This window comes from Typopeltis vanoorti, chromosome 2 (assembly GCF_054136105.1).
Source record: "Typopeltis vanoorti isolate ZY-2024b chromosome 2, IOZ_Tvanoo_1.0, whole genome shotgun sequence".
Lineage (NCBI taxonomy): Eukaryota > Metazoa > Arthropoda > Arachnida > Uropygi > Thelyphonidae > Typopeltis > Typopeltis vanoorti.
In genome coordinates, this window is record NC_143550.1 from 72,636,776 (window position 1) to 72,654,634 (window position 17,859).

Sequence of the window (17,859 nt, forward strand, 5' to 3'; positions counted from 1 at the left end):
TTTAACGCTGTTGATTTTCATCAGAGACCAGAATGAAGGAGAGAAAAAATCCTCTGTTTAATCGTATTTTTCCTAACTTTTGGGTATCGGCATATACAGCGTTCTATTAGAAAAAATACGTTGGACTCGGTGCTTAGTAAGAATCATCCTGCGTATCTAATTCAATTTTGCCGTCTTTGTGGGGCCAGTGATAACGCACCGACTCTCCAGCCAACAGGATTGGGGAAGGGAGGGTTGGATCTGACGATAGGAACGATCATCTTTTTTTTGGGGGGGGGGGGAAGAGAGGATACATTTCATCTATCGGTGTGTACATGTTTGGTCTATATAAAGCGGGATTTCGGGACTATATAAAAATAAATAAAAATATTAAACAATAAATGAAATAAAAAAAGAATAAAAAAATTTCTTATATTGCCCACGGCAATGATGAACCGCAAATTTATAATCTTTCTATGGTCATAGATAAGAAAAGCTGAACCATTTGGGAAATAATCACAATATTCTACAATGGAATACGCAAGTGAAACTGCAAGATTGAAAGCGAAAATAAATTCTTTATTATTTGTTTATTATATCATTATTATTTTCTAATTTAATATATAAATTCTTTAATATTTTATAACTGATAAAGGAATTGTTCCGGTTGAATATTAGTGATGAAATGAGAAATGCATAAGACTCTTCAATACCAGTTGAAGTGTCTTAAACATTTTTCATTTAAACATCCCCCGCAGCTTTACATTCTAACAACGTACTTGTCAAATAAGGAAAAGATGTCCTCCAGGAGCAACTTAACACAATCATTTTCGATTTAGCAGGGATAAAATAGGCAGTCATAAATCTTAATTATCTCTTCATTTCCCCTTGGACTCAGTGACCTATCGCAGTTATTTTACTTACATTATAGAAACCTAATTACTGCTTTGATAATGTGGTGGATCCAGCTTCGCAGACTTGCAATGTATTATCTGATAATTTATCGATCAAATATATATATATATATATATAATGGAATTAAACTACTGAACTTGTAAGGATTGCTACACCATAATAAGAGAAAGGATTACCTACAGTGCGAAGTAAAGGAAATATACTATGTGTGTGTGTATGTGTGTGTGTATAAATATATATGTATATAATTTTTTTTTTAAATGGGAAGTCATGTATCGCATTGACCTTTTGGAGGATAGGCCAGGGAATATTAGGCTAAACTAAATAGATAATTGGGGAATTCACAGATATTGTTATAAATGAAACTCATAATATAATTGAATGGATTAGTGAAATTAGTTGTAACTTGAACAATGAGGACTTCTTTAGGTTTACAATTAGATGACGGTAGAGCCAAGAAATATAAACTGCAATCGATAAATTTGAATATATAAGTGAAAGAAGGAACTATTTTAGTAAGGTCCTGAGTCTCTTGCTAATAGTACTTTGCACAGCTTTGTTAATAAAATTAAACAAGAAACGCACCATAGTTTTTTCAAAGTTTATTGTTTAAAAACCTTAGTAACTATGATTTGTTTCTAATTACTTAGATACAGTATATACCTTTGACATCATATACCATATTTGAATTCTATAAGACATTCGATGCAATAGGAGGCTGCTGCTTACAAATTGAAGGAATATACACTTCCTGTGGCATCGAGATGGCAAAGGAAAAGTTGAAATAAAAAGAAGAATGTAGCACTGAATGGTTACACTTCTCCTTTAGCTCACAATAAACAAATTTAAGATTTAAGACTATATAAAGACATTTGAAGGGATGGTAATCATTTCCTCGCTGTAGGAACCACCTTTTTCAATTATTTTTTGCTCTGAACGTTTCTCAATATTCATGATTTTATTCGAAGTCTACTGTTGCGAAGTTTGAATAGATATCCGTGTAAGCCTTTCCAATTTCCCAATGATTTGTTGGCACTTTGCCATAGCCAACAGAATAATTATAAGACAATCAAAGGTATTTTAATTCCTGAAGATCCAGTTTTTGCCTAACGTCAGTATCTAATAATGTTTGTTTTCTTCTGTCGGATATACCGCTAACATTGTGCGATAAATTTAAGAACATTTATTTATAAGTCAAAATTTATTCTTTAACAGTACTAAAAAATATATACCGATGGATAATTATATTATAACATGGTTTTAAGTTAGTTTGAGTTAAACAAGGTATTCATCATCTCTCTTTTCTAGGATTTGATGCTTTTTGACTACATGTAAATGATGATTGAAGACACAACTATTTCTCTACAGTTATTTAAATATTATTTAACTGTTTTTTCACCATTGATCAAGATAACAACTTTTAAATTGTTTTAATCAGTCTGAAGAATAAAACGATAATTTAAATATTTCCACTTTGTCAATGAAAAAAAACTACCCCGGAAACATATTAATTTTTAATTGGAATGCAGAATAAAATATTTCTGTATATTCCCCAAACCCGTCTTATGGTGACTAAAATTGATTTTGATGCCTGGAAGCAAATGCTGCCATCTAGTGAGAATCGTAAATATTGTTGTTTTATTAGCACGAAGGAAACCACCTTGCGTCACTATCTCCCCAGTAATAAGCTGCAACAATTTCAAAGAGAGGAAGCCTCAGGATCTGATCACATTGGCGCGGGGTGCGGGTAATGGAAACCCCTATGACTATTATTGACATTGAAATCTTTTTAAAATTTTAAATATGATATTCGTCGGCCAGTATTATTTTAACTGGATGTTAATATCTTCATACTTTGCAGAATCCACAAATGTAAATATTAGCGTATTTTTTGTTTGTTACATATATGCTCTTGCTAAATTAATAATAATAATAATAATAATAATAATAATAATAATAATAATAATAATAATAATAATAATAATAATAATAATAATAATAATATTGACTTTGAATGAGTTATTTTGTATATGAATTTAAAAATATAGAAATAAAACCTCCCGTTCATCTAGTACGCAGCTCTTAGCCGCCTTCATTTTCACTACATTTTCAGGTCGTGGTTCTGGAACTCTAATAGGAGGAAGTGTGATGAGTCAGTTCGGACCACGTATTGCTTTCCGATCACTAGGTATAGCTTCCGGAATATGTGGCTTTCTGTATGCCGCAGGATATTATTTCATCATCCCTGTTTTTCACGAAAGAGAAAAGAAAAAAGGTAACAAAAAGATTTAGTTTTGCGGCCTCTAGTATAACATCACCTACTAGTATAATGATATAAAATTAAAACTTGAAGTAATAAAACAGAGGTGAAAAAAAAAGTAGATTGATTTCCAATTGATCCCTCTTATCCAGACAGGCAAATGATTTCGCATTGGTTTTGAAACCTATCATGTGTGGAGTGATATAAAAAATTAAAATAAAAAGAAATTAGTCGTAGCATAATATCTTTTGATTGCAATACTATTAGTATTTGGATAAATTACGTAATATTAGTTGATTAGTATTTTTATTTAAATAGATCCTCATGGTGCATGCGAACAACAAAATCACCATCCAGAAGTTCTCGAAAAAAATGGAAACACAGTAACCTGCAACCAGTAGTTCAGAATGAAGGATTTCAAGTCCCACAATTTCCGAAAACGGTTAATCAATGTAAAACTTCAATGCATATCACTATGCAGAAATGTTTTATTATCTATTTAGATGCTTGTTGCATCAAAATATTGAATTATCTTTATGAGTGATGAAGATAAATCCTGATTTATACCATTTTTAATAGTTCCAATAGTTTTGTTTATATGGCTCTTACCCAATAAACATTCTTGTAAACGAATATTACATTCTTATAGTTAGTCGCATAAGGATTTTGTTTATTATTATTAATTTTATATATTTTTGTGTGTTTATTTTTTTAACATAGTCCAGAAATCCTCCTCTAGAGGCCAAACAAAGACCTTTTTTTTTCAAGACATTTTAAGCCTATAATAAGGGATTGTGATCTCACACACCAGGCAATGAAATTCATTTCTCACCTAAAGACAATCCCAAACATCCGTGTCCATGGTGGGATTCGAACCTACAGCCTATTAGTTGGAAAGCGGATACGCTAATCACTCAGACAAATAGTGAGTGCGGAAGGAGAATAAGCAAGATAAATTTAACTAGTAAACCTTTAAGGATGCTGTGCACATATACCGAACTTTAAGATATAAGAAATGACGGCTATCATCCTACATGTAACTATTTATATTAAGTCTACGTTGACTGGTCGCATGGAGGATTATTTCCTAAAACGAGAGACGTTAGAACTGTCAAAAAATCATGAAGAAAGCCATAAACAACAAGATTCTTTTTGTTGTTGTTATTGTTGGTCTTCTTCATGATTTCTTCTTAGTGATCACAATACGGATTACACTATTCTTTTCTATAGCATACCTTGCTAACCATATCCATCTTTGGACACAGGTCGAAAGAAACGGAGAAACTCATGTGATTGTTCTTGATATTTCCAAGGCATTTGATCGTCGCATGTCGCTTGTGATTACTCTCAGTGTCTTTTGTGGCAACACTGCTAGCTTCCTCTCTGGTCGATCGTTCTTCTCATGTCATTGGTGAAAAAATTCCTATCATTAGATTTCTTTATCAATATTATAGTTTTACAACTCACCTTTACAACTCCCAACATTTTATCCTAAATCCGTCGCACCTTGAAATGTGGTTTACACATTTGGGACGGCACACAAAAAGCCTTCAAAATAAAGCTGAATAATATATTATTGTTTCTCTCATTAACTCCTTCCAGTTGCTTTCTCATAGAGGTTACATTCCTTTGTTATGTCTTGTTGTCTGTAATTATACCACATTCTTCGTTGTCCTGTAATCATGAACAAACACAAACTGCTGCTGCTGCTGGCCCCTATTCATGCAGAGTCACCTCCTCCAAACTTATAGTACGAACTTCTGATCCTCTTCCTCCATTTTTTGTACCTCTGTGCTTTGAAACCGTCTTCTCATAACTCTTCCTTAATAAATACAACTCCAGTTCTTTAAGAAACGTATTATCATGTTCCTTCCTGCTCTTTAACTACTTGTCCCAATACAGCAATATTATATCACAGGTCCTATGACTTCACTTGTGCGGGATTAATCTTCAATTTAAATTTTAATGACCGAATTATATCTTGATAAATTCCAGTTGACCAGAATTTCTTAGCGCCAATGTGTGAACATAGAGAACTAGAGTTCTAGCATACAGATTTTGTAATGTACAATGTTGTTAACGAAAAGTTACAGGATCATTTTGAGATATCAAAATCGTCAAAATGTGTATCAAACTTAGTTACTAAACTTAGCTAAGTAGAAGGGTAGCCACTTCTGACAAGATCAACATAAGACAAAGAATTGTGACGTGATTGGTTGTTGAGATGATGGTATCATTGTGTGTGTGATGTCATGAGTTTGGATTGTTTGGAATTTTTCTGGGGACCATCTGTGTGTGTGTGAAGTCATGTTGTTTGTTTTCTACGCGTATGGAATTATGGATGATGATTAGAGATAAGATTCGTGTTGTGATTGGTGGGACACTTCTGACAAGATCAAGATAAGATAAGGAATCGTGAGATGAATGTTTATTGTTTTCAGATGAAGATAAGTGACGTCATTTGTTACTTGTAAATAAGTGACGTTATTGTTTTGAATGGAAAAGGAAGATATTAGTGGATAAGGATTCGTGTCATGATTGGTGGGATACTATGAACAAAATAGGGGTAGGGTGAATGGGGGGAAGCTACGTCAGTGTCTTGGATGTGTATTGTTATGAGTTGTAGATAAGTAAATGGTTTGGGTATGGCATTATGGGTTATGGATAGTGATAAGATAAATTTGGGAATGTTAGTAATTTCGCTGGGGGCTCCCCCTTCTGTCAGTAACATCACGTGGTGTGTTGGGTTCGCGTAAACATTGTGGGTGTGTTTTAGAAATAAGGAATCGTAACGTTGTGTGTTTGGAAATTTCTGGGGAACATATGTCTCTCTGTGATATCACATGGTGTTTTGGTTTGCCTATGGAATTGTGGGCGATGTTTTTGAGATAAGATATCTTGGAATTTTCCCAGGGTGACACACACATCTGTCATTGTCATCATGTTTTGTCTTTGGTTGTCTATAGATGGCTGTACTAATTTTCCAATACAGTTTGGGTATTTCTTTCCTGTTAAAGGGTGGGAACGCTTAGAGTAGAGTCGTCATGGCGGCAGTGGTTAGCCTTTTCTAAATAATTTAATTATATGCTGATTGCCCTCAAACACACACTTTTTTTCACATACATACCTCATACGTATTTTATTATATATTCATATTCTGAAGACTATGGGAATTCTTTCTAGAAATTCTAATGATAATTTAAATTACTTATAGTCTTTTCAGAATGGCTGTTCTAAATGCGAATATTCCAAAAAAAATATTCCAAAATAGTTGAATTTTATATCCACAGCACAACACAAACGCTCACACAGAACAATAATTCTGTAAATAACCAGAAATATATAGTTGGCTACATCGTTTAGATTTCCACCCGTTTGGTTCCATTCTTTTTCATGGAGATGACTCATTAATTTCTGGTCTTAGTTTTCGACCTCTATCACAATATAGAACTGTTTGTTTTAATCACATCCTGTAATATATGAGTTGTGGTATTGTTCAAAAGGCATCATTTCCCCACGGTTGGATGTTTCTCAAATACTTACACATGAGTAAGTGATTAGCATTCACATGATTGTGGTGGCACATATCCTAAAATTATTCATTCCTGATTAAGGATACACTTATTGCTTTCAAGTAGATGACTTGTTTGTTTGTTTACATTTTGTGTAGCTAGGAAACTGGAATTTATTTCAAATGAATATTTTTTCTTATTCTTCTGATTTCACATTTGCACTGATGTTCATACTGTATGATTTCCCACTGGTGCTTGTGCATAATTCACGTGATTTTTCTCCATGTGACATTTGAAAACAAATTGAACTATGGGTTTTACATAGCTCAATTATGTAAAACTATTTTTTTCCGTTAGTCCCGATTGACTGTTGTCCTCTCAGTCCGACATTTATTTCACAAGAGGGATATTTATATATATATATTTTAACACAATTATTATATTAGATATTGTATCCAATACAAATAAATAATTATTTATTATTATTTCAAATGAAAATTGGCTCAGAAAGAAAGAAAGAAATAAAAAGAAAAAATTTACCCTCAAATAAATATTTATGATCACAGCAAACAAGAAATTCATGAGCTTTTTTAAAGTTTTGAAATTCATGCAAATACTGTTTTCATCATTTGGTATAATTTAAATGAAGAACAGGTCTGGCTATTAAGTTCGTTAATGTTCTTTTTTTTATTGTGATGAACACAATCATGTAAACTCAGTATAATTTGTAAAACAAAAATAACGGTATTATGAAGCGTATAATGTAATATTAATAATAAAAAAGAAACGAAAACATGGAAATAAATCCGCTAACGCCTTTTATTCCGGAGAGGAAGTAGGCAAGGCTACTTCTTTGAAAGAACAGTGAGCAGATAGCCTTCTCTCTCTCTCGCTCTCTCTCTCTCTTATCCAATCACAGAACAGATGGCTTTAGACTATCAGTGATTTTTAGTGGGAGGATGAGAAGTAGAGTTTTAAAAATCCATAAATCTACTGGTGTAATTAATATAATTGTAAGTGACTTCACAATGCAAAAATTATTCAGATTTAGATGGTTTCGGCCATCAATAAAGTAAAGAAAAAGGTTTCATGAAACATTGACTCCACTAAAGAAATTGAACTCTTCACTCAGGATTTTCCTATGAAATAATATTGCACAGATTTCATAGCTTATACAATGCCTAAAACGTCAATGATATAGGATTCTTATTCTAATCTGACTGATATTAACGACAGCTCATAGAAGGAGAAAGAAGGAAGAGGACTGCCTCAAAATTAAAAAAAAAAAAAGGAGTAATATTGAGTGTAAAAACACGGTTAGGGATGATCAATGGCATAATTCAAATAGACGCCACGTAAGTGATTCACCAATCTGTTTTGCCTTCAACAACAACAACAACAACAGCAACAACACACACACACACACACACACACACACACACACACACACACACACACACACACACACACACACACACACACACACACACACACACACACACACACACACACACACACACACACACACACACACACACACACACACACACACACACACACACTTGGGTTATTGATTGTGGTTATGATTACTCTCTTTGGATGGACTTGTGGAAAAATGTACGTCAATTACAGACGATATTTAGGCCATTCCTTCTGACAAAATGACAGCCATATCTGGTAATGAAGTTAACAGAAAAAGTGACCACTATCGGGATCACGTCCTCAATAGCGCTTAGAAGAGCAATCTATATTAGTCATTATAAATCTTACATTGCTATTCATTAACCTGGTCGCCATTGTGCTTAAGTGTGTCATGGGGGAACTACTATTATATTGATAATCAACTGGGTCATTTCCTTAGAACTGCCACAGCATAAGAAGGAAACTGCGCAGATTCACAAATATAACTTTCTTTATTAATTTTTCAGAGTACTACGAGAAGACATTATAATCCAATTCAGGAAAAGACTTCCATGTACCAAAACGTTACTGATGTGAAGAGAGTGTGTCATCATTTGTCATTCCATTAGTGAATTAACTGCACTATGAAAGTCGAATACGGGGGTAATGTTTAAGAGTTTCGCTTAAGGTTTTTTCAGAGTTATCGACATCTGTGGATGTCTTCCTGAATATTTACCTGATTTAGAAAGCCACTCCTGTTCAACTAGTGACATGTATACTCATTGAAATTATTTTGTTATCTTCTTATTTTCTTTCCATTTTTTAGTCTAACTGCTATTTGTTTGGATTTCTTTTCATATCAAGTTCCATGGATCACACCACAATCATTTTTAGTTCAAAAATTGTTTTGTTGTCTGTAATAAATTCAGCTGCGTTAACTTCCTACTTTTACATTGAAATTTCTGGTGAAAAAGTAGAAACGTTCTTTGATTTTTGCCATTAAACATGAAACAAACTGCCAACAGCAATAACGACAAAACTCTATACTACCGAACTTCGCCTGCAATTCCTTTTTAAAATACTGGGCGTTGGGAAAATACAAGAAGGCGCTGTTATGATCTTCAACTAATTTACGCTAAATATCATTTAAGTCCCTGACTGCCGAAAAACTTTAAATAAGAACAGGAATTAGAAGAAAATAAATTCCCTATTGAGATTTTATTGTAAACATTAATAAGAAATATTGGTGGATTTTCAATTTTTTCTAGTGTGGAAAATGCTGTTTTATCAGTAATTCGATTTTAATCAGCAACGTTAATAACCTTTCTTTACGTTTAGCAATTATGCACTTTGTTTATTGTCAGAAATAAAGGTGTGTTGCAAAAACCTGGTGGTGTCATTTATAAAAGTTATTCCATTTCCATAATTACCTATGGACCGGTAGTTACTTACCTCAGTAATGAAGCCTCTGAAGATTCATCAGCTGATTAATTCACGATTTATATTTTTATATTCATGTATTAAAATGTAATAAATTATATATTTCGTGGAAGAAATGCATGTTTCTTTGTTGAAGAAATTTGAATGGAAAAATATATTTTACAGGACAATACAAACAATTTTTGTTCCTATGCTCATCATTTATCGAAAGTGTAAGGTCATAGTGCAGAGCAGGTTCGTGCTGATGAGACAGTGAAGGTCAATACCGTTGTTGGTTGCGATTTTCTCTATTATGCATGCTATACATGATGAGACCCTATGTGCATCATGAATGAAAAATCAACTTAATGTAAAGTAATTTATTTTCCATATAAGGGTAATTGTGAATATACTCCTATTTCGCGTGCAAAACGTTTTACTTGCGCTCATATAATACTGATGAAGATCAAAATATTTATGCCAAATGTAATGTATTGTTTCAGTGGTCGCCAAAAGATGGCACCACAACCTCTAAAACCTATACATCAGACCTAAATGGTCACGTCATGTTTTTGATCTAGAAGGTCACGATATTGTTATTATACGAATCCAACCAACTTTATGAAACTGTTTTGTATATGGTGGAGTGATGTAATTCCCCAAGCTAAATCAACACTACATGAATTGTTTCAGTTCTCCATGTTACAGGAACAGTTTTGACTAAGAGTGCTACTTTTCTCACTGGTTATGAAATATACCCTCAAGAATCATTAATGAATAAATAACGAAATACAAACAGTTACTTCGTTCTATTTATAGGCTACAAAGGGGGAGGGGAGAGAGGACAACATAGCGATAAGCGATAATTGAATGCACAAAATGTATTCTGATAATTGAAAAACGTAAAAATTAAGAATGAAAAAAATAACGCATGAGAGATGAATTATACAAATTTTGGATTTGAAAGAACTGAGAATAAAAACCTGTTATATAATTTATTAAGCCGGATTTTTTTTAAAAAAGTATATTATTGTATATTATTGTCTATTAATTATAGAAATAAAGACAAATACCAAATAATATCCTAAAAGCTATCACAAATACATATGAAAATAATCAAATACAAATAAGATTAAATTACGAGCTATAATATACGAGAGAGATAAACCAAGGGGTCCGACAGGGATGTCCCCTCTCAGCAACTCTTTTTAATATCTACTTAAATGAAATAATAACAAAATGGAATCAAATTTCCATCAAGGAATTAAACTTTCTCCTATAGTAAACTCAAACACTCTCCTCTTTGCCGACGACCAAATAATAATTACAAATTCTGAAGATAAACTACAGAAAGCTATTTTAGATCTAAATGAGATATCCAAAGATTATGGTATGATAATATCAACAGAAAAATCAAAAACTATGGCCTTTAAAGGACAAAATATAGCAAGAACTAAAATAGTAAGAGATAAGAAGATCTTAGAACAGGTGAATTCATTTAAACTACCTACGATATATGATCACATATGAAAATGAAAAAGATATAAACGTAAAAATTGCAAAATATTTAAAAATAACAGGTGTAATTAAGTCTATATTTAAACCAAACCTAGTTCAAAAACAAACCAGATAAAAGTATACAATACATTAGCCTTACCGGTCTTAATGTATGGAAGCGAAATCTGGACAATAAAACAAAAAAGGCAAACAAAGGTTAACAACAGCAGAAATGAAGTTTCTGAGAAAAACTGCAAAGTATACCCTATTTGATCACAAAAGAAATGACAAAAATATGAAAGAATTAATACAAGAACCAGTAATAGAAAAAATTAAAAAATATAAACATAAATGGACGGAACACGTTCAAAGAATGAAAACCGAAAGAATACCAAATCAAGCCTTAAAGTACAAGCCAATGGGAAAAAGAAAACCAGGAAGTCCTCTTAAACATTCAACGATGACTTTTACGGCCGGAACAGGCCTAGCATGGCCTGGGTTCCAATATTTTTGACGGTTCATTACACTGAACCATCAAAAATATTGGAACCCAATAAATACAAAAAAATACAAAGTTCAAATTAATTTATATTTAGCAACGTCCATGCTCACCTATACTTTGAATCACAGATCCATAGTATACGAGGGTCTGCTGAAAAGTTATGATAATCACCATGAAGGAATTGAGGCAGAAATATAACATGTAACATATTATTGTACATATTTCCAAATAAGTGTCATACACTTGTCATAACGCTGCTGCAGCATTTGCTATCTTCTGAGAAAAAAAAATCTTTCCCTTGTTGCATAAACAAATCCTTTATGCTCTAGATGTTTATCAGAACTTTTCAGCATCCCCATCTTACACAGTAAACTTTACTTGTGTTTGTCACACGTCTCAAGTGCAAATAACTCAACTTTTCAAGTAGGCCTGCCGTGATTGATCCAGAGATATTGGTCTGTATGAACAAGACTTTCCATATAGTTTCAATGTATTCCACAAGTTTAAACAGTAGCATTTTAGCTCTGATCGATTATCTTCATTGTAGTCACTTTTTATCTTTAAATTAAGCCAAACACTCCCGTGTCACCGGGATTTTTTCTAACGGCATAAATCCAGAACACCTTCATGAGAACTTTCAAAATCCAGTGCACAATTTCGCGACGAATAGTTTCACACTATAAGTGTAATAAGTGCAATAGAAAGCAGTGGCTTCTATGATCCTAGGTATCCATCCAATGGCACAAGACTGTAGAAAGAGAGATACATTTTTCCAAAGTAAGTCATTCCGGAGCTAAACGTCTGGGAGTAAAAACAGAACCATACTTCGAGTGTCACTTTATTGAACTGGAATTTAGTGTTCTTTTAGATATCAAACGTGCTTCTCGTTTAAAGGATAGTCAATCGTCTGCGTAACTTGTTTGACAGAGACATCATACATTGATTTCATAACCATAGTTGTTCTATCATAATTCAAGACAGAAAGAACAATAACCTCATCTCACTGAAATGTGACGTTAATTCTAGATCTTGTTTGTGTTAGGAAATTAGGACACAAGTCCTAATGGACTTGTTTCAATTAGGAAAGAAATGGACTGTACGGCATTAGAGAAAGTCTGAAGAACATTTATTTAACTGAAATAAGTTCATTAATGAACAAGAGTAGAAAATAGTGTGGGTGAAAGCATTTAGATCAGTTGACATGCAGACACTGGTGAATGAAATTTGATGAATAGGAGAAGCGATACCATATAGGGAACAACCAGAGACGTAATCACACCTCCCCTTGGTAGTACTTTGGAATAAGTTGACGTAAACGTGTGCTTACTCCTGATATTTGTTTTTAAAAGTGATTTCATAAATAATTTCACTTCGTAAAAGCACAGAGACAATTCTTGAAAGGATTAATCTCACTGAGAAACCCCAAAATATCCTTTCTGTCCCAAAGCAATCATTTCATTCTTAAAACATAACTGTCTTATGCAAACGCCGGGTAAAGATACCGAAAAAACAAAAATACCGGCAACAAAATCTCTACAAAGAGTGGATATTTTCGGCCAACTAGAACCGATAAAGACAGCTATACCATACAAGTATCGCAGCTATAATCTCATCGTCAAATATACCAAATAATAATAATAATAATAATAATAATAAAGAAAGAAAAGTTGTGTACGCCATTTTACTTGTAAATAGTCACATGCTCACTGCATGGAAATCGTTGAATCGGCATATAAACTTCTCGTACATTTGAACCAGCCTTCTTCTGTCCACTATGCCTCTTTCAATAAGACAGCTCATGAACTCAGAAAAAGGAGATGAAAGCTTAGAGCAGAGCCTCGCTACCATGGGTTAAACTTTCTCCCGTAAAATCAAATGAATTGAAGCTAAGCTAGAATACATCCATCGTATGTATTGAAAAACAGCTATCATCGACAGCCAACTTTTGAGACTTATCGCATCGACGGTGCAATACTCGATCGAAAAAGAGACAAAAAATATAACGATTCATCCTCAACTTTCATAACCAAAGCGATGACACACTGAAGCAAGTATAACTAAAGTAACGTAAAACAATTGGTTTCGATTGTAGAAAAACGACTACATCCCACCGCTTCGGACCTACAAACATAAGAAGGAATCTGACGAACTTCCAGCGATTGGTGAAAGTAACCTGCGATACACATCTTATGTGCATGGCAGTGCTTAACAACCTTAAAGTCAGTTGTTCTCAGCATCTCCGGTACAACCCATCTCAACTTCCCAAAATGTACATTCTTCACTTTTTTCACTCCAAAGATGGCTTTTCTGCATACAGTCACTATGGCATCCCATGCCAGAGCGCATTCTACGTTGCATCTCCCATTTATGACCCCCCCGGGCTTCAACTCCTTAATCCCCACTCTTCTCTCAAATTTATATTCTGTCTATATCACTCTAGGAATCCAGAGATTGGATACTTCGCCTGAGATAGATCCCTGCAAAAGTATAAAGCATTTAAACTTCCTATGGTCATGTGTTTCATTGACTAAACGTTTAACTGTATTCAGGATATAAAATATTGGGAAGTAATGAAAATAATTTATTTTCCTCAACACATTACCAAGTTGATAGCTGACTGGTTCCGTGAATATGCAACCATGCTAAGAATGGGTGTTGTATTAACTGATTGGTTTCAGGTTGGGAAAAGAGCAAGGCAAGAATACCTGCTCCATAAGCACAAATACCTGCTGAGAACACCACGTGGACATCATTTCATGAACTTAACGCAGGAATTAATAGAGGGAGGGGGTAGAATGATTAGTAGTCTAAAGTACGATGACGACAATAATGATACTACTACAGCTGGTGTGTAATGACAATGAAGAACTAGGACAAATCCTTTCCATTATTAAATAGTGGAATTCAACTCAGTCCTAGCAAGACAAACCTTATGGTTCTTAGTAGAAATGTAAACAGGGAAGATCCTGAGAAATAAGCGTACCTTCATAGAGAACGAAATGAGGAAATTAGTGTGTCCGAGCATCTCGAATCCATTATTAATGCGAAGAATTGCTGAAAGGACAAGTATAGCCTATCTGACTATAATCAACAACTCTGCCTTGTCTTTGCTTACATCAAGCATTCAACTGCAAGAAAATAATTAGTGTGGAAAATCGATTTCCAAAATCCCAAAGCAGAAAGCTTGCATCCTGTTCAGAAGGAAGTTAATCCCTTTGGTCTCTTGCCATAACAGTTGGCCACAACTTTTGCCCAACACTGCTCTCGCTCCTACTGCGAATGGATCTATTGTATCATCATCCACAGAAAGAAAAGCCGGACCCGTACAGGAATCATTCTTTTCCTCAAATGCAGCATGAGTTATTTTGGAAAATAATCGCTTAAACCGTGCAACACACAGTGTTTCCACTGAGCTTTCACTTAATAGTAATCAGAAAGTCTTGTCCAAATTAAATTGAAAATTGAAATTGATATTTTATTAACCCTGAATAAGTGATGCAAATGAAAATCTAATGCAATATATGAAAGTATTTACAGCTATAGAAGTGGTATAATAGAAATAGAATGTATACTACATGCACTGTCTATCAATTTTCCTGATAATGCTAGAGAGAAAATGAACATTTGCTAATATTTTCAAATATCCTAAACTTTCTTAATTATTTTTGAAATATCCTTTAAACCACATATTTTTACTATACATTTTACCTTAAATTTCTTTCCAGTAATATGGAGAATGATGTCTGTGTTATCCTTCGTATGGAGGTAATGAGGAAATAAGAGTTTCCAGTCTTGTCATCGTCCACTTGGAATTCTTTTTCCCTACGTGATTCTCTATCCTTGTTTGTTGGACAGACAAATAGGCTTCCTCACAGGAGGGAAAAGCTATCAGTTCGGATTAGGAACACAGCATGGTGGTATTGATCTCTTATTATCACATGAGGCTACAAATCGCTGCTCAGATGAATCAGCCTCTGCATGATGAACTGCACCTGCTCTACTCAGGCAGCAGTAAGGTGTATTGTAGGTTTAACAAACATTTAAGGTAGAAGTCATCATATAAAGTGCTTATAGCGTTTTGAGTAAATAGAATAATTGTAGTTTGAGTAAATGAAGCTTGTACATCACATAGGACGCCATATCGATATCTGAATACTAAACGTTCAACGGTTTAGGTGGTCTACAAAATGCGTAAGCATCTATCACATTCGTGTGATCTGTCCATCCATAAACATATATAACAACAGCGCCATGATGCAATTAAGTTTTATGAAAATTCTATATTTTGATGAAACCGAATTTATCTCAATCCTCTTGTGTGTGAGTGTCATATAAAAGTGATGCCAAAGCCATAAAGACGATTCATTTAAATACAGAACTAGAATAATAATCGATGACCTCACTGTACAAGAATACTGTAATCCAACGTGCCTCTTTTGTCACTCATATTAGATAGTATTATACAAGTTTACTAAAGGTTGGGCTGCCACCCCCCCCCCCCCCCACCCCCCCCCCCCCCCACCCCCCCCCCCCCCCACCCCCCCCCCCCCCCACCCCCCCCCCCCCCCACCCCCCCCCCCCCCCACCCCCCCCCCCCCCCACCCCCCCCCCCCCCCACCCCCCCCCCCCCCCACCCCCCCCCCCCCCCACCCCCCCCCCCCCCCACCCCCCCCCCCCCCCACCCCCCCCCCCCCCCACCCCCCCCCCCCCCCACCCCCCCCCCCCCCCACCCCCCCCCCCCCCCACCCCCCCCCCCCCCCACCCCCCCCCCCCCCCACCCCCCCCCCCCCCCACCCCCCCCCCCCCCCACCCCCCCCCCCCCCCACCCCCCCCCCCCCCCACCCCCCCCCCCCCCCACCCCCCCCCCCCCCCACCCCCCCCCCCCCCCACCCCCCCCCCCCCCCACCCCCCCCCCCCCCCACCCCCCCCCCCCCCCACCCCCCCCCCCCCCCACCCCCCCCCCCCCCCACCCCCCCCCCCCCCCACCATAGAAACTCGGTATTTATTTGGAGTTTGGTTGTTTTGCGAGATGAAACATCCGATTTAACAAGAGTCAAACACTTCAGAGTCAAACCCTTCAAGAGTCAAGCATTATTATCAGACCAACTAACTCAATTTCTGTTGAAAAGCCTTTATAAAGATCATCTTAGATGGAATTTGAAAATAAATCTTTACCAACTTATGCCATCTTCAATACTGACTGAGCTCATTTTCACCTTCCTTACACTGTAAAATATCACGCAATTTGCATTTTTTGGTTTAGCGAATGTCCTTTTTAACTGCTAAGAAGATAGGGAATGTGAAGAAGAGATTCCCTACGATTCCCAGTGACTGGTCATCGTATTTCTTCCCATTTGAATCACTTTTTCTTTACTTGCTTTCGTTTAAGGTACTTCCCCCTTTCGGTTTCACACAACCATCGAATTGCATTCCCCCTCACACTAAACAAATCTGACAATTTTCAGTTTGACTAATTAATATTACTTATTTCTTTTTTTCAGAAAATATTTTTTTTCCAGAAAATGCTGTTGATCCACTATTAAACAAAATTCGCTCCGCAGATCTCTGTTTCGAAGAGTTTGGTTGCTTCGAAGATTGAATTCAGAAATGAAAAAAATTAAGAAATGACGAGAGAATGAGTGAGGGAGAGAGAGTAAACAATTGAGTGACATGCACGCAAGAAAGAAAGAAAGGCAAAGTAAGAAATTCGTACGGCAAATGCACGCCATCAGGATTTGTGTTTCACATTATATCTCTTTGATTATTGAATAATCAAAATACAATCTTCATATTTCTTAAAACAAACAAACAAATAAATAAATGATGCTTCGATCCCACTTAACTGATCACGAAAGAAACGCAATTGAGAAAAATAAGAGATAGATAGATAGACTCTGTGTGTGTGTGTGTGTGTGTGTGTGTGTGTGTGTGTGTGTGTGTGTGTGTGTGTGTGTGTGTGTGTGTGTGTGTGTGTGTGTGTGTGTGTGTGTGTGTGTGTGTGTGTGTGTGTGTGTGTGTGTGTGTGTGTGTGTGTGTGTGTGTGTGTGTGTGTGTGTGTGTGTGTGTGTGTGTGTCTAAACAGCATTCGCTTTTTATTTTTATAGTCAGGCCGATGTGTGAGAAGACTCCATCGAACGCAAAACGAATCTTACATCGCTCATTGCACGTTCCGAATGTGCATGATGTGAGTAAAGAAGAAGATGGGAATTTGAATTACCCTCAAGGAGTGTACAGGTTGCTATGACAACATTATATGATTAAGTTTAAATTATTTATCTCCCATCAACACTTTTCCTCCAAACCAGTCTATTACTTGTCAGCCCTCCAATATCTGATGTTTCGTGCTTCTAAAGCACATTTGACTGAAACCATCC

At 35.7% G+C, this 17,859-nt stretch overlaps 1 protein-coding gene across 1 annotated transcript in view; it reads left to right on the forward strand.

Annotated features, from left to right (window-relative positions):
* The window catches only part of LOC150109168 (major facilitator superfamily domain-containing protein 6-like), a 38,526-nt gene extending 34,971 nt beyond the window's left edge, over positions 1-3,555 (forward strand). The window contains exons 3-4 of the mRNA XM_090401782.1: positions 3,008-3,169; positions 3,473-3,555. Of these exons, the coding sequence (XP_090257908.1) occupies positions 3,008-3,169; positions 3,473-3,555 (245 nt within the window). The remainder of the gene's footprint in view (positions 1-3,007; positions 3,170-3,472) is intronic.
* The last annotated feature ends 14,304 nt before the right edge of the window (positions 3,556-17,859 follow it).